This window comes from Heptranchias perlo, chromosome 27, assembly GCF_035084215.1.
Source record: "Heptranchias perlo isolate sHepPer1 chromosome 27, sHepPer1.hap1, whole genome shotgun sequence".
In the NCBI taxonomy this organism is placed as follows: domain Eukaryota; kingdom Metazoa; phylum Chordata; class Chondrichthyes; order Hexanchiformes; family Hexanchidae; genus Heptranchias; species Heptranchias perlo.
Genome location: NC_090351.1, coordinates 15,451,780 through 15,476,623, shown reverse-complemented (window position 1 = coordinate 15,476,623; position 24,844 = coordinate 15,451,780). Strand labels below are relative to the sequence as shown.

At 39.3% G+C, this 24,844-nt stretch overlaps 1 protein-coding gene across 6 annotated transcripts in view; it reads right to left on the bottom strand.

Annotated features, from left to right (window-relative positions):
- LOC137344427 (protein phosphatase 1 regulatory subunit 12A-like) overlaps positions 1 to 23,943 on the bottom strand; it is a 211,413-nt gene extending 187,470 nt beyond the window's left edge. For 5 of the 6 annotated variants that reach the window (XM_068007389.1, XM_068007392.1, XM_068007388.1 and 2 more), the window contains exon 1: positions 23,663 to 23,943. In XM_068007389.1, coding sequence (XP_067863490.1) covers positions 23,663 to 23,914 — 252 coding nt within the window. In that variant the 5' untranslated portion in view covers positions 23,915 to 23,943. Of the gene's footprint in view, positions 1 to 21,026; positions 21,087 to 23,662 lie in introns of those variants that run through there. The other variant, XM_068007391.1, reaches the window with a different exon arrangement.
- Positions 23,944 to 24,844: the final 901 nt, after the last annotated feature.

Genomic DNA, 24,844 nt, shown 5'->3' with positions numbered 1-24,844 from the left:
AAAAAGTCAGAATGACGCGAGATTTTAGATTAACAATTTATTGGCTTGATCATGAAGATTTTTTTTTATTATTTCTAGCAGGTTGTTGTCAGAAAACAGACAACATGCAACAGTAAATGATGCCCATTAGCCCACTACTGTCAACAATAGCATTACACTTGACCTTAGCTACAATATACTTGACCTTCGCTGGATGCAGGCTATGGAGTTTTGCAAAAGTTGCAATTTGTAAAAGAATAGAACACGACAGGCCGGCACATTGGAATATTCAAGTCCGGAGGTGACAAATCATTGATAAGCATTTTAGTGACCTTGGTGGGTGAAGTATGGGTGGAGGCAGGTGATGTTGCAAAGGTTTGAAGTTCAGCTCAGAGTCAAACAGACACCAAAGTTGCATACTTCAATCTGAGAGAGCTACCAGAGATAGGATTCAGGTACCAAGGCATTTTAGGCAGGAGACGAACAATGATGCTGAACAGAAGGAAATCTTTACTAATCCAGGATTTGATATCAGCCAAGCAGTTGGACAGCACAGTGATGTTTGAGCAATCAAGACTGGTGGCAGAGATAAAGCTGTTTTTTTGTCAGCATACATCTATAAGCTGACCCCATGTCTACAAATTATGTTGTCAAAGGGCAGCATGTAGGCAAGGAAAAGGAGGGGGCAAAGATAGAGCTTTGTGGGACACCCAATGGCAGATAGAAAGCCACCACAGATGTGCTGGCTGCATTGGGATGGATAGAAGTGAAATTCCAAATGTTCCACAGGGAAAACAGCATTTACTATACAATCTTCATCACTGTAGTTGGTTGCAAAAGTTTCAAATTCATGTGCTAAACCTCTTCATTATCGCAACACGATACTGACAGCGCTGGTCTACTCTGCACCCCCAGCCAAGAACACAAGATACAGACTCCCTCAAAGAGGGAGTAAATCATCACTTCAGTTGCATGTTGGTGAAAGAGCTTCATGTTCAGTGCTGGACTGGCAAATAACCTACTCAAGCTCTTCAACTTCTGATCCTTAAACTTATATTAAATTCAAACTGTCCCTGGTCAGCTTCCAATTCCTGCTAAGACATGGAGGGTTCAAAGGGGAGAACTTGTTTTCTACCACAGTGATGCAGCACAATGTGCTGATAACCAATTGAATGGTATTTGGCTACTTCAAAAATCAATCCAATTTTTTAAAATTGGAAACTTAAGAATTAACATTTACATTTCTCAAGAAGCTTTAAAAAAAAACCAACATAGCTGAAGTACAGATAAAACACTCATGGAATAGGATAATAAATTGTCAAAAAAATCCAATGTTATCATTTGGTACATTGGTAATAAAGACGAGGCAAAATATTTCACCCTATGAAGTTGAACTGTTTAGACTCCTTCCTCCCCAGTACTGCATGTGGTACAGTAGACACGAATAGCCAGCTTTTACCTGGAGACTGGTCGGGGGGTTTGCTTTTAACTAGTTTTAAAATTGCTTTTCTCCAAAAAAAAGAGTTGCTGAAAAAAATGCTCATGGAACAATGAGAATGCCTTTGGAGTCTTCCCATGTATGTTCAGGGCCCTCGAGAAACTAGCCACTCCACATGCCCACACTAGCTTATCAGGCTGCATGCATCTTTCAAGAGTGACTGGGTAGAATTAACTTATTTTAAGCAAGTGACTGATTACAGCATACAGTTAAACAAAACTGTTTCTTAAAATAAAATGGAACATACTAGCTTTTAACATGCTTTTATGTAGCACCTTATGTCCTCATGACATCCCATATCAATTCACAACCAATGACTTACTTCTGAAGTGCAGCCATTGATGTTATGTAGACAAACACGACAGCCAATTTGCACAACAAGGTCCCGCAAACAGTTAATAAGATGAATGACCAGTTAGTCTGTTTTTGGAAGTACTGGTCGAGGGAGGAATGTTGGCCAGGACACCAGGAGAACTCCCTGCTCCTCTGAGAATAGTACATCTGAACAGGCAGATTCATCCAAAAGATTGCACCTCCATCAATGCAGCACACTCTCTCAGTACTCAGTAAAGTGGAGTTGGGGCTTCAGCACATAATTCAGTGCAGTAAAATATGTCATCTGTAATAGCTCACTGAAAACATTCTGTAGTAACAGGTGTCAAACAAGTCTGATACAAATACTTGTTTCATTTCATCCTGTGACTTGTGTCCACAAGAATGGACAGTTGATTGTAACCAGTAACCGTTGTTCAGCACCATCACAGTTGTGTACACAATTGGAACAGGCCACTTAATTGGATCAATTTAGTTCTGAAAAAATTAGAGAAATTACAAATCTGAAATCTCTACCTGAAATATATTACACATCTTGTCAGATGCTGATGATTCTGCTCTTTATTTTCAGTTTTTATTTTTGAGAAAATGTTGGAGTGTTAGTCCGGTGACTGAGCACATTGCAGAGAGTTGCGACTTCCAGATCAATCATGTTGCAAGGGATCAAAACACTTAAAGGTGCTTTAAAGAATGGAACTTTGTAAATAGGTTACTGTTCATCTACAGAGAAGTATCATTTATTTTGAACACTATAAAATTCAAACTGGAAAATGCGATTCTTTTGGACATGAAGTAATAGTGTCGTATATTTACCCAATGCATTATACAGATCATTTTTAACTCATATTTCAGCCTTCAGCTCTTCCCCCTCCATAGCTCAAAATGCAAGGGAAATTAGCATTATTTCAAGTAAGCATTTAATGTCCATTAATTGTGCAAATATGAATCCCTAACCACAACTGCCCCTCTGCACAAACTGTAGTAATTCCTTAGTCAAGCTGACAAACATAGACCAACATTAGAGAGCCCTTTGCTTCTTAAAGGGCTAGGGTTCAAGAAAAAAGGAGGTATAATTTAAAGCAAATCAGTGTCTGAAATGGAGTTTGAAAATACCTAAGAAAGCAGATGCCAAGGAGGACGCCAAGAAAATCATGAATAAAGTGCCTGCAAAGGGCAGCAAGAGGAGAAAGTTGTAGAAGGAGAGTTACTCAGTCTACAAACTGATGAAGCAGGTTCACCCCGATACCAGCATCTCCTCCAAAACCATAAGCATCATGAACTCCTTTGTGAATGATATTTGAGTGCATCGCGGGTGAGGCTTCCCACCTGGCCCATTACAACAAGCACCACACCATCAGCTCCCAGGAGATCCCGACCACCATGCGCCCACTGCTGCCCGGGGAGCTGACCAATCACGCCATGCCGGAAGGGACAAAGGCGGTGACCAAGTACACCAGCTGCAAGTATAACACCACAATGTACCGAAAACACAAAGAAGAAAACTTATCAGACCAGTACCACTCAGATGCATCATTTATCACACAGCCATAAGGTAACCATGAAACAGGCTTCAGCCCAATTATTAATGAGATAGCATCAGCAAACCACCTAAAAAAGTGAGATGTTATTTATATTGTAAAATACAAATGATTGGGGAATCAAAAATAATATAACTTCAAACATGCTAGTTAACATGCAACCAGTTGCTGGTGCTCATATTCCAAATTCAAAAGGTAGCTTTTGGAAGGAACAACCGATACTGAAGTTGTTATTTTTAGTCATGAGCCCACACTGCAACAGATCTAGTAAATGTTACTTCCAATGAGGATCATGAAATAAATATGCAAACAATTAAAATTAACGTCAATCACACTCCATACCAAGATTTGATGCCTCATTTAAAAATCTGCAGTCTAAAAATTAGTCAATATTGAAAATATGCCAGAATTAGCACACATCTTGCTCCAATACATGAATATCATCATTTGGGGTCTGCAACCTACTCCAGTTATGTTAACAATCTAACAGAGGAAGAGAGTAGCACAGTATTTTTCAAACCTACTCTAAGACCCAAACATTGTTCAGTTTTCAATAAATGAGCACTTTCAAAAGGGCATTTGATAAAGTGCCACATAATAGGCTTGTCAGCAAAACTGAAGCCCATGGAATAAAAAGGGCGGTGGCAGCATGGATACAAACTTGACTAAATGACAGGAAACAGTAGTGGTGAATGGATATTTTTCAGACTGGAGGAAGGTATACAGTAGTGTTTCCCAGGGGTCGGTACTAGGACCACTGCTTTTCTTGATCTACATTAATGACTTGGACTTGGATGTACAGGGCACAATTTCAAAATTTGCAGCTGACACAGAACTTGGAAGTGTAGTGAACAGTAAGGAGGATAGTGATAGACTTCAAGGAGGACAGATAGGCTGGTGGAATGGGCGGACACATGGCAGATGAAATTTAATGCAGAGAAGTGCAAAGTGATTGACAGTAAGAACGAGGAGGTAATATAAACTAAATGGTACAATTCTAAAGGGGGTGCAGGAATAGAGACTTGGGGGTATATGTGCACAAATCTTTGTAGGTGGTACGACAGGTCGAGAAAGCAGTTAATAAAGCATACAGGATCCTAGGCTTTATAAACAGAGGCATAGAGAGGAAGTTACGTTGAGCCTTTATAAAACACTGGTTCAGCCACAGCTGGAGTATGGTGTCCAATTCTGGGCCCCGCGCTTTAGGAAGCACTTTAGGAAGGATGTGAAGGTCTTAGAGAGGGTGCAGAAAAGATTTACTAGAATGGTTCCAGGGATGAGGGACTTCAGTTACGTGGATAGACTGGAGAAGCTGGGGTTGTTCTCCTTAGAACAGAGAAGATTGAGAGGAGATATGATAGAAGTGTTCAAAATCAGGACAGATTTAGATAAAGTAAATAAAGAGAAATTGTTCCCATTGGCGGAAGGGTCGAGAACCAGCGGACACAGATTTAAGGTGGTTGGCAAAAGAACCAAAAGCGACATGAGGAAAAACTTCTTTTTTTAAACGCAGCGAGTGGTTATGATCTGGAATGTGCTGCCTGAAAGGGCGGTGGATGCAGATTCAATTGTGGCTTTCAAAAAGGAGTTGGATAAATATTTGAAGAGAAAAAATTTGCAGGACTATGGGGGAATGGGACTAACTGGATCGCTCAAAGAGCCGGCACAGGCTCGATGGGCCGAATGGCCTCCTTCTGTGCTATAACGATTCTATGATTATATTTTCTTATGAAATAAAATTTCACTTTAAAAAGATCAGAAAGCATGTGTAAACATCAATTTTTTTTGCTATACTAAACAAGTAGATGAAGCTGATCCTGCCTAGGGTAAGATACAATTTTCTCACCCTCTCAGGTTCTATAAGTCATTGATGAGCTGAATGAAGTTCAGTGCTAGTGACGAACCACATATGTTTTTTATGGAAGTGCTTTACTGGCCTAGAAAACACTAATACACAGGAACCACAGAGGCTAAAGTTTGGAAAAGAACAAAAATGCTCTTTTAAGAGGCTCACAATCGGAGGATAGCAACATGACTATCAAGTCAGATTGCAAGTCATGATTTGATTTAAAGTTTTGTCCAATGGTTCATTCACACTACAACAGCATCATCAGTGTGATTCAGTTTGGCTTTGTAATGACGTTGCAGTTACAATGCAAATGCAGCTCAAATCCAGCATCAGGACCTAACCTAACACCAGAGCCAAACTGAGCAAGACATCCTCAATTTGTTGTCAGTTCAGACCTTGGCACGCCATTATATTCTAAGATTAGCAATGCCAGCTTTGGTTCAGCTTTGCACCGATGTTAAACTTGTACATTGGCGAATGAGTCATAAGCGTACAAGTCAACAAGGGGGCAGAGTGGCTTCAGAAAAGTAGCTTGTTGTACACTTGGCTCATTTCTGTACTATCCTGTTAAATTACAACCACTACTATATCTTTCAAAATACAAGCGGTAGTAATGCTTTTTGTCTGGTCATTTTTGAATCTGCAGAAAAAACATGACTATCATAAAAGAACAACTTATGATCTGACACATTGGCTTTAAATTCTCCCCCTCTTCCCACACCATTTTGCAGCCAAGGAAAGTGAGGAAATATATTTCTATGCTGTCATACCCCTGAAATGGATCACTGACATAAAAACAGCAGAGTGACACGAATAGGGAAATATGTACGGTATAAATGACAAAGTGGTGAATCACAAACTACAACCACACATTTGGTGACATTTTAGAACGCCTACAAAAGAGCACCACTGCGTCACACAGATTCTTAGCACAAGTCAATAATCCAAACTTAGCTAGCTTTGTCAATACTTAACAAAATAAATTTAATAGACATCAAATAAAATCACAAGTGATAGATGGAAAAGTGTTCTGAAATCTGGTAATGCTACATACAAAACATGACATTTTTTTCTGGCCTCATTTTCTATTGTTAAGCATACACAACATATTACAAAGCTAGAGAATATGGCACACTCATGCCATTAGCACACCTTGTAATGATTACACAGGCATGGAACTATAAACTGGAATTTTACATAATTCATGTTTTAGTATTTAAAGTTACATTAGTGCATTGTGACTAATTTTTCTGCTTCTTGTAATGTTCAGAAATCATATATATATATATATATATCAAAGCATAATCTTTACATGAATACGGAGTTGAATAGGTTTATTTGAAAATAGACTTCAATTCCCCCCACCACCACCCAATATGTAAGCATATGTATATGGAAAATTGATAAGTTTCAGTTCAAGGTTATCCTAAAATATACAACCAAAAGAATCTTACATAAAGCTCAAAAGAAGCAGCATCTTGTCTAACAGTGTGACATCAGCAATGATAAGGTGTATTCAGTAGCAGAGGATGGGCTCAAAATTGTAATGGAGGTAGTCTTTCAACTTAATTGACAGCTCTTTATGCAGGAGGTCTTTGGTCTAGGACACGTACTAGCAATTTCTCTCATGCCTTCAGTTCAGTCTTATTTTGCACTATCCATATGCAACAATCGCAATGTGAAGGACTTCAACTTTCATCCTAAAGCATTTTTATGTTACAGATAACGCAAGAAATCTATTCCATAAAAAGAGTATTTTAATATCATGGCTTTCTAAATATTTGTACCATCGGGTAGCTTACTGCTTCTGTGAATTATCTTGTTTGCAAGAGTATGGGTCTCATTTAACAGGAGTCTCTGTCTACTGCCTGCCAGGAGCACAAGTGCAAAACTTTGGGAATAAAGTCTGAACCATAACAATAGCGCATGGATGGGTTATGGGCTCCTTCTCTTCTCCTTGCCTCGCCTCCCCTCCCCCCCCGACTACAGCTGGTGTTTTTCAGTACACGTCATCTTCTGCGAAGTGGGAAAGATGGCACATGAAAAAGGTTTGAACTACCAATCATGACAGATTCCTGCAGTTATAGCAGAGGTTAAAAATACAACTGATGATCAAGAAATGTTCCTTTATTTGGCGACGCCACAGAATGAAGGTTTTAACATTAATGACATGGCCTTGCTCCAAGGTAAACACATTTTGATAATGTCAGATTTTAAGTATTTTACATGCAGTAGACTAAATATGAAAACTTCACAATCAACCTTATACAAGATGCTGATTTCAATTTGGGACCATCTGCAATAATTTCCCGATAAGAGTACTGAAGGGATTAATGCTTCACATAAAGTGAAAAAAATGCTACTCTAAGACAACCACACTTATAACGTCATGTTTATATTTGGCAAATGTAAATACTTTTCAGCAAAGAAAAACAACCCTAGTTTTACAATGGAGATAAATATATTTAAAAATTGGGAAATCTGTGTTAAGGGCAAAATCCCACAGTACATTAGAAATTAAAAAGGTTTCACCACATGGTAGCAGAAACGTGAAGCAGACTCACAGCACAAAGTTTTGTTGAATATATTAACTCCTTTCAAAAAATTACAAAAATTTAACAGTACTGAAGGATAAACATTGACAAACGGTCCTCATTAAACGTGGTTTTCTGTGTTGCTAGGTAGAATGCATCTGTGTATTGCAATTGGTCGTATTAGCAAAGTATGGATAGTAAGGTTGGATCATCATAATGAGTTTTATTCCAATACCTTTTTAGATTTTATTTGAAATTACTTATCAGGAAATTAAGTGGATTAGATTGTGTTCATGATGGGGCAAATTGTATATGATCAGTGAGGGATCAGCTTGTTGGACAGAATGCCTTTTCTTATTCCACAATTCCTTACACGTATTATCTGTGCTTTTGTGAAAAAAGCAAATGTGAACAGCATCTGCACTATCACAGTGTCAAGTATACACATCCTTTGTACAGCAAAGAGCACAAGTGAGTAATTTACACTGCTTGATTATGATGGCATGAAAGGGAGATGGCAAAACAACTCAAATGCATAGGATACACCTTACCGGCCTCCTGTACCACATCTTATACAAACTGCTCCATTATTTATTTGCAATCAGATTAGAATAATACTGCGGGGGTCAGTCTTACATAAAATTAAAATACAAGTTGGGCTTAGAACTAGCTACAATAATCTGAAGCAAAGTCAATGCAGGTTAACTTCTTGGGGCAATCTAATTTCTGTTAGCATCTACAAAGTCACGCACCAACTAAGAGAAAATAACAGCGTGTGGCCAGCAACTTGCGTGAGGAAGAAATATTCCGTGAATTGCAAATAGTCACAAGTTGCTGGTTGATTTGCACCGTTCCACTGTTAACTTCACGAAAACGGCATCTTGCCCGTGATTTTCATGCATTGCACATTAATTGCCCATTAAACTCGCCACAGAAAGTTAAGTCTAATAATTAGCAGCGTGAGTGCCCTTTTAACGATGTGATAATTGTTAATGATTGCCAATCAATCTCTCTGGCCCAGAAAGTAAACAATTAAAAGTATGGTATCTCATTCCTTCAGGTAGTGAATTGTTGATTTTAAAAATGTCAAATTTTTATTTTTTTATTATTTCTTTTTTTGTTCTTACTTTTCCTTTGGCTCTTTTTTCCTCTCAATCCAATCTTTCTTCCCCCCACCCCCCCTCTTTATTTCTCTCCCTGTGCCTGATTTTACATTGAATTCACCCACTCGAATTCACCTTCCTTCCTTTGTTTATTTCTCAATCCTTAAATCTCATTGGTTAAGGAGATACGCTGTTTGTCCTGTCATTCACCAAGGTCCCACATGCACCGTTGCTCTCACCATGCTGTTATCAGCTCACACTTCCAGCAATTACAGGGCAAAACATTTGAGCTGAAGGGTGCAGGAAACTGTTTAACTAACCAGGCACACCCAAGATGCCCCGCTCCTGCAAATGCCAGCCCAACATACTTCACTTTTGCATAAAAATCCCTCAGCATTGGTGCTATGCTGCACTACGGCAGCATAAACAGGCAACTGGTGTAGACCAAGTGGTTGCAGAGTATTAATCCAAAAAATTGTGATTCCACTAGCTACCGTACTAGTGGAATCAAAATTTTAATAACTCATGCAAGTATTAATTATAATTTTATGTAAGAGTGACCCCCGCAGTATTATTCTAATCTGATTGCAAATAAATAATGGAGCAGCTAATGTTAAATAAAAAGATACAGGAACAGCAAAGGACATTTTACCATTTGAAAAATAAAGCTGAATTTTGAAGCAACTAGAGATTCTACAAGTCATACAAGGAAACTTCTGGCCGTGGTAAGCAGCTTTTATTCAATGCAATTTTTGTTTAAAGTTGTCAAGTTAAATGTGAAGATTAGAATTAGATTCACAAGGGTTCAAAAAGCACTTTTAGCACATGCTATAGGGTTTTATGGCGTATCCTCTGATCAAATACTGGAAAAATATGACAATCCAGCAAGCATAACAACCTTTTATGGATGCAAAATACAAATTAAACAAAAAGAAATTCTTAAAAATGAAGTACATCCCAAAGCCTTAAAAAAGAGCCTTAATAAGAGCTTTTGGTGCCAGAAATTACTAATAACTTCTCTAGCAACTTCAGTTACGTGGATAGCCTAGAGAAGCTGGGGTTGTTCTCCTTAGAGCAGAGAAAGTTGTCTAGACCCTTCATGATTTTGAATACCTCTCAAATCTTCTCAGAGTAGATAGAGAGAAACTGGTTCCACTGGCGGAAAGGTCAAGAACCAGAGGACATAGATTTAAGGTGATTGGTTCTTTTGCCAAAGGCGGCATGAGAAAAAAAAACTATTTTACACAGCGAGTGGTTGTGATCTGGAATGCACTGCCTAAGGGGGTGGTGGAGGGAAATTCAACCATGGCTTTCAAAAGGGAATTGGATAAGTACTTGAAGGGAAAAAATTTGCAGGGCTACGGGGAAAAGGCGGGGGAGTGGGACTAGCTGGATTGCTCTTGCACAGAGCCGGCATGGACTCGACGGGCCAAATGGCCTCCTTCCATGCTGTAACCATTTTATGATTATGCAGTCCAGCTAAAAATAAATATCTTCGTAAATTTCAGTGTCAGGAAACTTAGTAAATGGAAGCTTCACGTGCCCAGCTCTTATCCTACAAGATACAATCGCCTCACCTTTGTATGCAAGGAAAAAGCTCCACATCAATATACAAGAAAAGGTTGTTGAAGTATCTTTGGGTGGTGCACAGTGTCAGAAAGCTTTCAACTTAAAGATCTGTGTTTGAATTTAACCCATAATGATAGAATAAAAGTGTCTTCTCTCAAATAATTGAAGGGTACAAAGTAACATAGGTTTAACCATTCTTAACCAGATTTTTTAACCGAGCACAAGCACACAACAGTTTTTCAGCCTCATTTCAAAGAGGCCACAAAGATAGCGGGTGTGATTATATGCAGCAAAAGTGGAGCAGAAGGTGCATTTCTAACATAGATTCAGACAGTTTAGTCATAAACAGCAAAGCATAGCCTTACTCTCCAATGCCTGACCTGGCAGTGCTGGGCATAGATACTTTGTACCACAAGTAGCAAAAAATACCACCTAGTGCAGATTATATTCTTCACTTTAAATGAAGAAAATAAATAAATAAATCACACTTAAACCCCACTAGTTCCAAATTTGGCATCTGTGTTCTCCAGTGAAATGCATCACACTGTACACTACCAATACATTTGAATGCACGTTTCATATTTTATGGCAAGATCATTGAATGGATTGTATTCAATTACGGAACATACCACAATACCAAACTCTCAATTGTGGTGGTATTTCCAGCACGGGCTCGATGGGCTGAATGGCCTCCTTTTGTGCTGTAACCATTCTATGAATTCCTCCAATAGATTTTGGTTCCCAGTATGAACAAAGCCACAATATTTTTTCCAATATCCAGATTTATCATTTTGCAAATACAATTCCATTTCTATAAACAGATTTTGAAAAGACCTTTATTAAACAGGTCAATTGGAAAACGTTCATGTTTTATGGTAGACTACACCATTTGCCCTCTGCACAATGGGAACTGTGTACGAAGATTTAAAGGCAGATACAATGCATTCTGTGTCGAAGTCAGTGTTAATATTACTTTTAAGCATTAGAGATCACAGCTCAAACAAGACCAATTAATTGTCAGAGTAACTCCTAAATCTTTTATAAGCCCCGTTGCTACAAATATACAGTGATAACTGAAGGTGTCACACCACAGAGCAGTCAGAATGTGATAAACCGCAAAAAGTGCAACTCTCTGAAAAAGCATTTTGATGTTGTGGGGTTCTCATCAGAATTGTGGTTATATGCTTCAACCTGGATAGCATACAATTATAGAGCCATAACAGGCTACATGGAAGAATTAGCTAATTTACACAGACCTAATTACTGTCTATGACCAAGGAACCAAGAATAACCAGTCTCTACTGGTCTGTGACACAGATTTTAGATTTAGACACAGAATAGAACAGAGCATCACTCTCAACTTATTGGACAAAAAAATACATTTGATCACGTTTTCATGAGATGGTCAAGATAATCAATTCTGATAATTTGTCACTTCTTGCATTTGCAAAAATGCCATTTTGTGTACTTTTGAATTGCGCTGCTGATTTACTACTGAACTAATATTACAAGTAAATAAATGAGTACATCGCCACAAAACTGGCTTATTTAGATAGACACACAGGTAATTGCACCATGTGGCACAGTAATATAGATCAGAAAGGTCCTAGATTTAATATCTAGATTGTGCTGGATTAGTTTCTCTCAGTTGGAGCATCAGTGCCCCTGAGGCAGGAAATGGAGGGGGTGGAGGGGGTTGGTGAAGGGAAAAATAAAAATGGCTCCAGCTTGTGACAAGTTTAGAGTCTTACCTTAGATATTCTCTCAGGTACAGCAGCATTAGAACACTCCCGTAACCAGAGTGTCTTACTATCGGATAGCGTAACCCAGGAGTGTAAAAATTATATCCCCTTGTGATCGGAACTAGATATTCTTGTGTTTCTCCCATGGGCTTCCTCAATCTCAAATACAGACACCCTTCACACACTCATTATTTGCATAACTGCAAATGATGCCCACTCTAATTCCGCAACACCAAAATCCGCTTCTTTGAAGATGGCAGCACTCTTGTTTCTCAGACAGAAGATTGTGGGTTCAAGTCCCACTCCAGGACCTGTGCTCATGAAACTAGGCTGGCAATTCAGCAGAGGACTCAGTGTTGCACTGTTTAAGGTGACACCCTTCAATTGAGACATTAAACTGAGGCTCCAAGATGTGGATGATAAAAGGTCCCATGGCATTATTCAAAGAGCAGGGTGTGAGGAATTGCACCCACTGTCATGGCCAAAGTTCTTTCCTCAACCACCATCAAAAATAGATTAAATTGGTCAGTCATTTCATTTCTGTTTGTGGGACTTCTGTGTGCAATACAAAGCAACAGTAGCTGCAGTTCAAGAGTAATTAACAACATTTGAAATGCTTTGGGACATCCCAAGAGATGTGATCAAGCCACAAACGCACGTTCTTTCCTTTTATGAATTCCTTATCTATTTAGATGCCAAAAAAAAAATCTAATCTTATACACTTAACTTGATTGCTAAAAGCCATATTGATATTACCATCGAGAGCTGCTTCTTTCACAACTATTTTCAAATGGAGATGTTTTGATTCTATAATAAAAAGCACCAGAGTCACAAGCCACCATAATACCTGATTTTTGCTTCCCCCGCCCCTCTGTTTTCTATTCCTCCAAGCCCAAGAATTTTAAAGAAATATAGTCCGGTGGTGCTGAAGGCAGCTTCACAGGCCGGATCAAAGAAGCTACATCTTGTACTAAGCTACTCCCCTCTATTACTATAACAAGTTGTTTCAGATTTACATCAATAAAAAAAGTCTCAAAACCATGTTAAGGAGTATTAAATAATGAAAGAAAAGCAATCATTTCTTGCTGTCTATTTCTGACCGGGAGCCAGAAATTTACAAGTATCTTCCAAACTGCAAACTTTTCTCAAACTCAATGACTTTGGACAGTATTAATTGCAGCCTTCAAGGAGGAGAGGCCAGCTCAAAGATCTAACAGCAACAAACACTCCTGAAATAAAACAAATCATTCCAACTTACCGTGATCTGATGCTACAAGAGACCCCCTAATATTTGTATAAAATTGCAAATGACAAGACTAAATGACAACAGAATAAGCAACAAAAGAAAAATGCAGTCCATTACCACGGACCAGCATCATCAATTGAAGGAAACAAACATTATGAACATGGAATATGCAGAAAAATGTTAACATGTTGGAGTATCAAAACTGCATTTCAAAAGATCTGAACAATTTTGAAAAGATAGTATCAGTACATTGACTCTTCTGCTTGTAATTCTTAGATCACGAAAACACAAATATTTTTCAAATGACCATTTATTAAGATACTGAATGACTCAACAACTTCATTTATTCTAAATGTCCTTTACTTCAAAAAAGCTTCCATTTATGCAGCACCTTGAATGTAGAAAAAAATCCCAAGGCATTTTACAGAGGTGTAATCAAAAAAAAAATCGATGCCAAACCAAAGAAGCTATTAGGAGGGGTAACCAAAAGCTTGGTCAAAGAGATGGGCTTTAAGGAGGGTTTTAAAAGAGAGGGAGGTGGAGAGGCAGAGGGGTTTAGGGAGGCAATGCCAGAGTGAGCCCAAGGTGTCTGAAGTTATGGTCACCCACACTGGAATGAAGGGCCGGGGGGGGGGGGTGACCATATCTTCAAACACACAAGAGGCCAGAGTGAAAGAAACAGATTGTTTGTGAGGGGGTGTAGGGCTGGAGGAGATCATGGAGATAGGAAGGAGCAAGAAGGCTTTGAACATAATGAAGAGAATTTTAAATTGGAGGAGCAGGGTGTCTGGGAGCCAATGTTGGTCAGTGAGGACAGGTGTGATAGTTGGATGGGATAGGATAAGGGCAGCAGAATTTTGGATGAGCTGAAGCTTGCAGGGGGTGGATCTTGGGAGGTCGGCGAAAAGAGCATTAGAAGAGTCAGTTCTGAAGGTGACAAAGACATGGATAAGGGTTTCAGCAGCAGATGGGCTGAGGTATTGATTGTAATGTAGCACAGTATTTCTTGTCTTCATTCGTCAGAACATTTTAACTAATTTATGGATTTTTGGCACAACCCTCTGGAACTCCCTCCCTCAGCATCTCTACATTGCCACCTCGTCTTGGACCAAGCTTCTGCCCCCTCTTTCTTTCCATCTCTACCCTTCCCCGCAGCTAAGTATACACTCATCATTCACTGACCTATAAAGCACTCAGATGTTTCTTTGTACATAGAAATGCAAGTTATTATTCTCCCCATCAGTAACTGCACTAATGATTCATCAATATATTGCAAATTGTAACTAATATTAAAGTGGGTGTGTCAAATTGTGTTGCACATTATTAAAATCTGTTGAGTTACAAGTGAACAACAGAAACTTTTTTGGTAATACACGTGCATGGGCATCAAGTGTCAATTATTAATAAATAGCCACTTTGCTGAGCACTTCAGTACCATTTTAGGGAGAAAAAACAACTTTACAAGCTTGACCACCAAGGTTAATAAACCAGTTACTCCTTACTATATTGTATTGCACCCCTAGGTTTTCTACAAATTAGGCCCTCGTGCAGTTTTAAATTCCCATTCATTTGTATAAATTAATAAAACATTGTATTGCACATCTTGTCATAGCTACAAAACAACCTAAATTCAATACCAATTTTTACAATGTAGCAATTCTAGGCAATAGAACATAAGAAATAGGAGGAGTAGGCCATCCGGCCCCTCGAGCCTGCTCTGCCATTCAACAAGATCATCGCTAATTTTCTACCAATAACTCTACCAATGTATTTCAAATATTATCTGCACAACTGTTTTTAAAAACTGTATGTCCAGCATTTTCCTTTTAATTACAAATTTTATTAGTGCCGTCACACAAGCTTGATTAGTTTATTAATAATGTGTGCATAATAGAACTTGCATCTTGTAATTTTTACAAAAATAGTGAGATTGAAGATGCTGGGAACTGGTTATTTTTGTACAGTACCTATAAACAGGAAAGAAAATTATATGAATCTGTAGATTACATTCGAACAGTACAGCTTACATTTCTATGGTATTCCTCTCGTACTGCGAATGAACGATCTTAGTAAAGTTTCAACACTTAAATTTGCAGTACATCATAGAACTTCATGTTTGGTACCTAGCCACCTTGGTGGCAAGGAAGTGCACCCTTCCCCAAGTTCAATTTGCAGTATGTAAATAATACCTTCACTGAAAGAGTACACCTTTTAAAAAATGCAATTCAACTTTCTTTCATTACCTTTCAGAGACCATGGGTAATTGCACTCAACCAATATGTACCTGCCAAAGTCCATTGCTCTGTTCACAAAGTATCTCCAAATGATGGGGCCTAGTTGCAAATGTCCTGCAATGTTACCAGGTTTCCTAATTAGGTGTTGGACTGTTGGAGAAACTTAGAACCTTCTGTACTAATACTCAATTTCTAGAGCACCTTATAAAAGATCAAGGAGTTTTGCTGCATTAACTGACCTCAAATCAAGCTGTCTTCCTACAAAAGGAACTGGGTGACCCTACAACAGAGAGCAGAAGGAATGGAAATTCAACCAATCTTTTTATAACCCAAGACATCTCTACGTAACATATTTCATTGAAGTTAATATCAAGGCAGGTGATATTTATTACGATCAGACAGATGGTACAATACTGACAGTTTCCTCAACGACACAAATGAAAATATCTACACGAACAGGCGAGATGCAAGATTTGGATGACCAGTGTTTTATCGAGCTTAGCTGCATAAACTCTAGAAAAGTAAAAAAGCAACTTCCGGATTTCCGCGTTTGTGCATGTGAGGCCGGCGGAAATTGCACTAACAGATGCCCTGTTCTTCTGAAAGCTGCGTGGGAAAGACAGATCGCCAGCTGGATCCACGTTGGAATGAATGCACCAGCATGAAGTTGCTCTCCTGCCCAGCTGGAAATGAACTAATCTACACAGAAAAAGGTACACTCAGTACTTTTTTTATTAAGTCTAAGCTAGCTTTTAACAACTGTTAAACCACCTCTCTGGCACTGAAAATTAACTTCTAAAAATGTGGAATCTCACTCCTTTCCAATTTTAATTGTTGTTGGACATTTAAAATTTTATTCGTTCATGGGATGTGGACGTCGCTGGCAAGGCCAGCATTTATTACCCATCCCTAATTGCCCTTGAGAAGGTGGTGATGAGTCACCTTCTTGAACCGCTGCAGTCTGTGTGGTGGAGGTTCTCCCACACTGCTGTTAGGTAGGGAGTTCCAGAAGCCTTGGCGAGTTGCTGCATTGCATCCTTTAGATAATACACTGCAGCCACGGTGCGCCGGTGGTGAAGGGAGTGAATGTTTAGGATGGTGAATGGGGTACCAATCAAGCTGGCTGCTTTATCCTGGATGGTGTCAAGCTTCTTGAGTGTTGCTGGAGCTGCATGCATCCAGGCAATATACTTTTTCTTTCTGTCTCTTTTCTTACCCTCTCTATTTTGCTTTCTCTAACTGATTTTACATTGAATTTACTGTTGTAGCTTGCTGGTTCTCACGCTGCTCGGCTTGTCAAGGATGCTTCAATCTGATTGTTTGAGTGGACAGACAGTTCCTTTCCCCACTCACACAGCTCACAGATGTCCAGGAGAGGATGCTGCACCTTTTTTGGCTCCCCATTGCAGCAAGTTGGCGCCCAGAAGACCGTGGATAGTTTGTGAACAAGTTTAAAATCTAACGAGCAGCAGGTACCGTTCATTCGTCGCTCAGCGCAAATTCCGGGCCAATATCTTTCTGCTAGTCACTCCGCAGCTCCCTGGTCTGAACATTTTGTTTGTGTGGGCCTTTCATGTTTTTCAGCACGCAGTAACTGGCACATTCTTTTGCCTCTGCATCACTTTACTAATGATCTTTTATAGCATCTAGCAATTTTGTATTAAGCAATGTGCAGGTTACTGAACTCATTTCCTTTCTCTCTACAATTATTATATCTGTTGATCGCTTCCCCTTTTGCTATTTTTCCCAATCTTACTAAATGGCTCTTTGTCTTTTCAGTTCTAAGGGTTACAAACCAAACGTGCTTTTTCTCTTTACAGATGCTGAACAACCAGCAGGACCAACAGTATTTTCTGTTATTCATTTTACTGAGAAGACATGGTGGCTGAACAGGACGACTGATGGCTCTTTCCTGGAAGCAGCTCTCACTCAAGACAGGCGCTCAAACGAGCTATCTACATATGGGTGGATTTACAACCTCTGGAACAGGTGTACCAGTACCACAATCACCTGATATTTGGATGGCACATGGCCAAACTTAAAATCTGCTGCCACTGTGTCAACATGCCTAAAAATGATCATCCAGCCCCTTGTCACTTCTGGGTTCATAGTAGCTTGTTACACCATATATGATTGGACTTTAAAAAAAACTGGCTCCATTCAAAACTGAATTTGTAGTGGCTCAAAAAATTAAAGATTAAAAAAAGCAGTTTTCTTACAATTAAAACTCTAATTACGCACCAAAATAAAAATTCATCCAATTATTCTCACAAAGGTTCCACACAAGAAACTCAAGTTTAGGTTTGCTGTTCATAGTTTTAATTATTATACATTTTATGCTTCAAGGGCTGGGGTGCATGGAGCCGATACAGCTGCTGTCCAATCTTATGTCCCCACTTAACCACTCTCTTCAGTAGAAACAGCCTTGTAGTTGGGGGAAGCAGCTGAATTTATTGTCACAGTGGAGGCTGCAGAACTGAAGAACCCAGTCTATCGGACAGAAGTAGTACATTTCACAGGGATGGCTCTGTAACCTGTCCTGGATGGCTCTACCAGCTTGCTTGATAGAACAAATCTTTGAAGCAAGCGTACATGCAGTAGCGTGGACACAGAATAGGTTCAATGTTGTCTCGGCCCCCAGCGTTATGCACAACCCTCTTCCCATTTAGATAACTGTCTTGTGCTGTGGTCTGATCATTTATTAAGCACACAACCAATGGTGACCCCAAGAAATGCATCATATTACACATGAAAAATGCTGCAGTATGGCCCCAAAACACTGATCATGCAAGTTTGAGTCATATAGACAGCAACTTATTCTGCAGTCTGAGTCAGAGACAGCAACTTATCACTAGAAGAACAAAGTTTAACTCCAACAAACATCAAAGATTAAAATCAGACAGAATAAGCCATTTTGCCACTGATCTACTTGGACATGGAAAGGTTGCTCCCTTAAGGTGTTGCAGTACCTCTGTATGCCAACCTAGGGTTTAAATTAGCATAAAGGATTCTGGCCAATGTCATCCCATAATAACACCAATGCTTATGCTTCTGTTATTTTCTACTCCAAGTAAGCTAACAATTTGTAGACAATAAGTGCTTTCTGGCTTCAAGCATGAAAGAGAATCCTGTTTCACTCACTCTCAATTATATCAACTTTTCAAAGGACTGCATGATTCTCTTCCTAGACTTTTCTTGGAATTATTAATACAAGTCACAAAATGTGGTGCTTTGGGTCTGTCAGAAGGCAAATTGCAGAGACTTGGCTTAAAAGAGAAATTCTATGTAAAGTTTCAAATTAGAGCTCAAAAGTTACCAAACTGAGACACTGGAGCAACAGATTGAAATGTCAAAGCAATATAGCTGCAATTTCCATATGGAGGTAAGAAAAAAATTAATTTGAAAGGAAAAAGTGCACTGAAGACAGACATTAGGTGCTTGACAGTCATGGGAAGAAGGCATCTGATGGGAGAATTAATGCCTCTTCAAGGGGCATGCATCACAATTATTTTTCTCCCACTTCCCAAATTGGAAAAGAATAGATTACGTTAATAAACCTGATTGATGTGATTGCACAGCTAAGAAATAGTTTCATGCAAAGGCAAAAGGAAAAAAAAAGGCAGTTTTTTAAAAATGCATTATGAACTTTTTGTGCAATTGAGAGGTTAGGTTGAAGGCTTGGAGTGCATCATCAAGCAGCTAACAGACTCTAACCTGTTCTAGTTGTTACTGGACATTGGATTTTATCAGATCAAAAATCTATTTTCTGCTATTTTTTCAGTAGAAGCTGCTTGAAGACTAGATGCAACAGTTGTACCCATTACAATGCTGTCAGTAGTATTTTAGTGATATGTAGTTTGAGAAACTTACATATGTCCATTTGAACTGTGTCATGCACCCAGTATATTTTATAAATGTTATTAACTTGGGTTACAATAGGACAGCATTCTGAGTTCCGGAACAATCGGTTGAGGTAGCTTGAAGTAATGAATCTTAACATATTGGTAGCAAATTTTCGAAACAAGCTGAGTGACAGTGCATTATTATGCAAAGTAGAAGTTTATAATTCTTAGGAAACAATTTGTCTTAGTCTTGATCAAAGGCATCCTTTCCCAAGTTACTTCTTCCTCAATCTTAGAGTTAATAAAAAGTTGCTTTATGAAACCAAACTTTGAAATAGCTTGGCAGAATCACATAAAACATCAAAAAGTAAAGTGGCTTCACACAAGAAATTGAGGGAGACAGTGAAAATTGATTCAAATATACAATACAGTATAAGCTTTCAAATAAAAACCTAATTTCCTCAACTGAAATGCGTTTTACAGCTAAAGCGTCACAAGCAACCTAATTTTTAACCTACTATGACATAACAGCTTGGCTATAAACATGACTGATCATTCAATACACTTCTAGTCTATAGAATAAAGCTCAAACCAAAACCATTACCAAATAATGTAATATATTTTTACCAGCAGAAATGGTCTGGTCAGAGCTGGGGGGGGGGGGGGAGGGGGGAGCATTGGAGAAGAAAGTGCAGCGTGTATATTTTTAAAAAATAATTATTCTACACAATTACTCTTATGACCAACAACTTTGTTTGGGTAAAATATAATTTTCATCTCTGCACTCACAATTGTACTACTTTCCTTACACTTTAAAGTCTAAACAAAATCTCAGTGGATTATACAAGAATAAAAGCTAACAGCAACAGTTTATAAATACAGTTTCAGCATATCCTGAAGTTCAATTAATCCTGTCTAGTGCCCAACTCTACTTAAAGCACTTCAAAAAAATATGCATTCCAAAATCATTTAAGAACAATTTTCATACATCTAAAATATATAGTAAGATCAGTTATATAAATAAAGTTGTTAAGAATAGCAGATGGCCATTTGTTCTGACACAGCAATACTAGTTCAGTACCGCCAAAAGCACTTCACTGACACTTGGATTATCCCATGAATAAGTGCACATTACACTTATAAATGACATTCAGTAATGTTTACATAAAATACCTTTCCTGAAAACAATAGCTTCACTGATTCAATAAACTGGATTGCTGCAGTCACACAGCCTTCTACAACTTAAGAAAATGTTTATAGAAAATGCAATGGAGAAATGAAGCTCACACTTAAAAAAAACATACAAACGCCATATGCAATTGAGTGTTTAAGTGGTAGACTTGCAATGCATGATAATGTTAAGAGAAGTTTCTCATATGATACATTTTACATAACATGTGATCCTCAAAAATGCGTGAAAGTTTTCACACGTTTAAAGTCACAGAGCTCTAAATATGCAACACACAACGTCACCTCTTTCAATCAGCAATGCATATGCATTACTACTTTGCTGAGTGAAGAGGAAGTTATCAACTGGTCTTACTCGTCGCTCTACTCACCAAAAGATTTGACTTGCAAATATGTCTTCCTCATTCTGTATCAGAATTCAGTACAAAACCACTGACAATCCAAAAATATTCATGAATACAATAGGATCGAAAAGTTGGTTCCTTGAAGGATTTATAATATTTTTAATTAGTCCGCAACCTAACCTTTTGGCTTGGTTTTGTGATGAGCAAACATTTATCAATTTCCATTTAAAAGTCCTTGAAAAAATAATCTAATCTTCTACTGTAAATTTTTGCAAGTTGAAGTACCAAGATAGTATGCTGGTAAACAGAGCACATTAACTGTAACAGCAGCTAGTTACTGTAACAGATGGTAGCTTCTGCCACACTGAGGCAGCAGAGGAAAAACAGAAGGTCAGCAACTACATACACACTGCTGATAAGAACGGAGGCAGATTTTATACACATGTACTAACTTTACTTCAAATTCACAGCACAGAAACAGGTCATTCAGCCCAATTGGTCTACCGACATTTATGATCCACACAAGCCTCCTCCCTCCCTATTTCATTTAACTCTCAGGATACCCTTCAATTCTTTTCTCCCTCGTTCTTATCTAGCTTCCTCTTAAATGTATCTATGCTACTTGCCTCAACTACTCCCTGTGGTAGCACGTTCCACATTCTACATTCTTACCACTTTGGTTGAAGTAGTATCTTCTGAATTCTCTATTGGATTTATTAGTGACTATTTTATATTTATGACCTCTAGTTTTAGACTCCCCCCATAACTGGAAATATTTTCTCCATGTCTACCCTATCAAACTCTTTCATTATCTTAAAAGACCTCGATCAGGTCACCCCTCAAACTTCTCTTTTCTAGAGAAAAAAAAGAGTCCCAGCCTGTTCAGCCTTTCCTGGTAAGTATATCCTCTCAGTTCCGGTATCATCCTTGTGCATCTTTTTTGCACCCTCTCCAATGCCTCTATATCTTTTGTAACTGTAACTTTGTAACAAAAAAATTATAGAACTTTTATGCTACACAAACACAATAAAACAACTGTGTGTGAATTCATTCTGCGTATTAGTATTTAAAAGAATTGGGTGATAAGCCATTAGAGTGTAGTGAACTGCATCACCAGAATCTCCCCGCACACCCCCAATACATATTTAGGTTGTGATTTTTGCATTACAAAGTTTTGATGTTGGAGCTGCTATCTTCCATTAGCACAAGCTGTTTTCCCTTAAGGTCACCAACAGTCATTATGGCTGATAAGTTTATCACTTCAAGCCATGTGACAAAGTTTTCAAAGAGACAGCTATGACATTGCAGCAGGATTGAAATACCATCAATTAGCAGTATGGCATTTTTTCCTGAACTGCTTTACCGATCTATAAAACTCCTGTATCAATTAGAGTGCTACTCATTAAGTGCAATACCTAGGAAACTAGTATGATAAAATATAGTCAGCAGCAGTTACAGGTCTGCTACCCATAATCACCAGAACAGGACATAAAACAAATTGTTGCATCTCATATACAACAAGGTGAAACAGATTTATACAGATGAATCAAACATTGTCTATTGCACCTTGACTGCAGTAGAAATTGTAACTATTTCCTCCAGCAAGAAGCATAACATAACTTTATATCAACAGTGGGCCACTCTTGTCCCTGTTGGGAAACAATTTTTTTCTGCTATTATATGTGTAAGCTTTTTAAGTATAGACATTACATGAAAAACAATGACCATTTTCATGATCACAGAAGTTAAATCTACATACTATGTTGTGTATCCAAATTAGTACAGAAATGCAAAAGTGCTGACTTTCTCAGGGGAAGATTTCTGGACCCATCGAAACCAACATTTGGCAAGAGAAAGGACTAAATAGCTAAATCAACGTGTATTTAGTATTTTTCAATAGACAACGGAACTGTAATACAAAGCTCCTGTTAACTGCAGTTCTAACACTTTAAAGTATTGCAAAGTCTAACAACGCGGAAAGATGTTTCCTGGTGTCCCAGGTTCTGCGCTATATATAGTAATCGTCCACCGATGTCCTTCATATCTTGAGTGCGTTTTTGCTGCAGGACCGGGTTGTCCTTTCTGGTTGCTTTTACCAGTCAGCTCACAGAAAGAGACGGGGGGAAATGGGGATGAGTACAAGTCAGATATAGGTGGATGAAAGGGAGACAAAACAAATGTAACTCGTGCGCCAAAAACCCTGGGAAACAAAACACCAGTCCCAATTATTTTGGACGGAATAAGTGGAGGGAGATAGAAGGGTAAAACCCCAGGTCCTGCAGCGAGAATGCACTCAAGATAGTGCGGGACCTGCTGCGCCAGGAATGCAAACAAACCCCCTCAACTGCACTGGGTATGGCACAACTCCCTGAATGAGGACGAATTGATGGATCAATGGGAGCTCCTGTTGCACCCACTATCTGCTGCTATAATACATGTAGTGATGAAGGGGAGAGGGGAGAGGGGGGGGGGGCAGTGGTAGCTGTAGGTGGGGAGGAGGAGGAGGGGGGGGGGGGGATCAGCCTGTCCCATCAGCGGGGAATCAAACCCCCCCCAAAAGCCGGTGTGAGTGTCAGCGGGCCCGCAGGGTGGGGATGTGCGGTGCGGTGCGGTGCGGGGCCCGGCCTCCCCTCTCCTCCCCTCTCCTCCCCTCCCCGCAGTACCTGGTGCAGCGCCGTCAGCCCGTCCACATTGGCGTAGTTGACGTCAGCCCCGCGGTCCAGCAGCCGCTTCACCTCCTCGGTGTCGCCGCTCGAGCAGGCGGCCAGGAACACGGCGCCGTCATCGAACTTGACCCGGGTCTTCTTCTTCTTGAAGACGGGCGGCTCCAGGTCGGTCTCGGAGCCGAGCCAGCGCTTGAGCTGCTCGCCCCGCCGATGCTTGGCGTTATCCGCCCGCTTCCGATCGTCCGCCATCTTCCCGCCGCACTCACTCACTCCCAAAACAATCCCCCTCCCCCCACACACAAACCTAGCCTGCCGCCGCCGCCGGTCTAACTAACTTTACACGCAGCGCCCGCCCCCTCCCCGCGTTCATTGGACAGCGGCCTCCAGCGCAGAGCCAATAGCAGCGGACTCTACCGCCCTCATCTGTCGGCGATTGGGTGAACGCCTGCCAATCAAAAAACTTTCTAGCCATCAGGTTAGGTGGCATTATTTACATTCTTTAAGACTCGCGAGAGGTTCGGCGCCAACCACAGCGCCACCTACTGAGAGGACGAGGCAGAGGGGCGCAGGTGTGCAGTGGGCGGTTCATCCATCCTGTGTGCAGCAGCCACTTGTCACTGCTGTAAACATACCTTGTCCATCCTCTACAGTTTATTTTAATTCTTAAAAATCTTACAGTCTAATCTAATGCACCACGAGTTGACTGTGTTTTCAAGTGCACTTCTGTCGACATAACTTTTGATAATGTAAACGATTTTCCACGAGTTTACACCTGTACTTATCAGGACTATATCCTTAACAGGCATCCAATATTGTTATATATTATAGTTACAGGTATATATTTTAAAAATCGGAGAAAAGTTTTGAATTTTAAATCCTAGAGCTGTTTATGACAGTGTAAATAGCCTACAATGTTACAATCATGTTGCCTACATGTGTATAGAAAAGAAAATGCAACGATGTCGGATCAGTTTCTGCAAAATTAAAGAAAATTAATGTGATTGTGCACTTGGTATAACAGAAATGTATTGAAATCAATAGGGAATTAAACAAAATACCTTTAAGGTAAATTTAAACTTGGGCAGGCATATGCTATTAAAAATTTTAAAAATCATAATCAAATGCAAAATTTAAGATATAATTGTAGCAAAGTCAAATACTGAGATTAAATCCACTAAA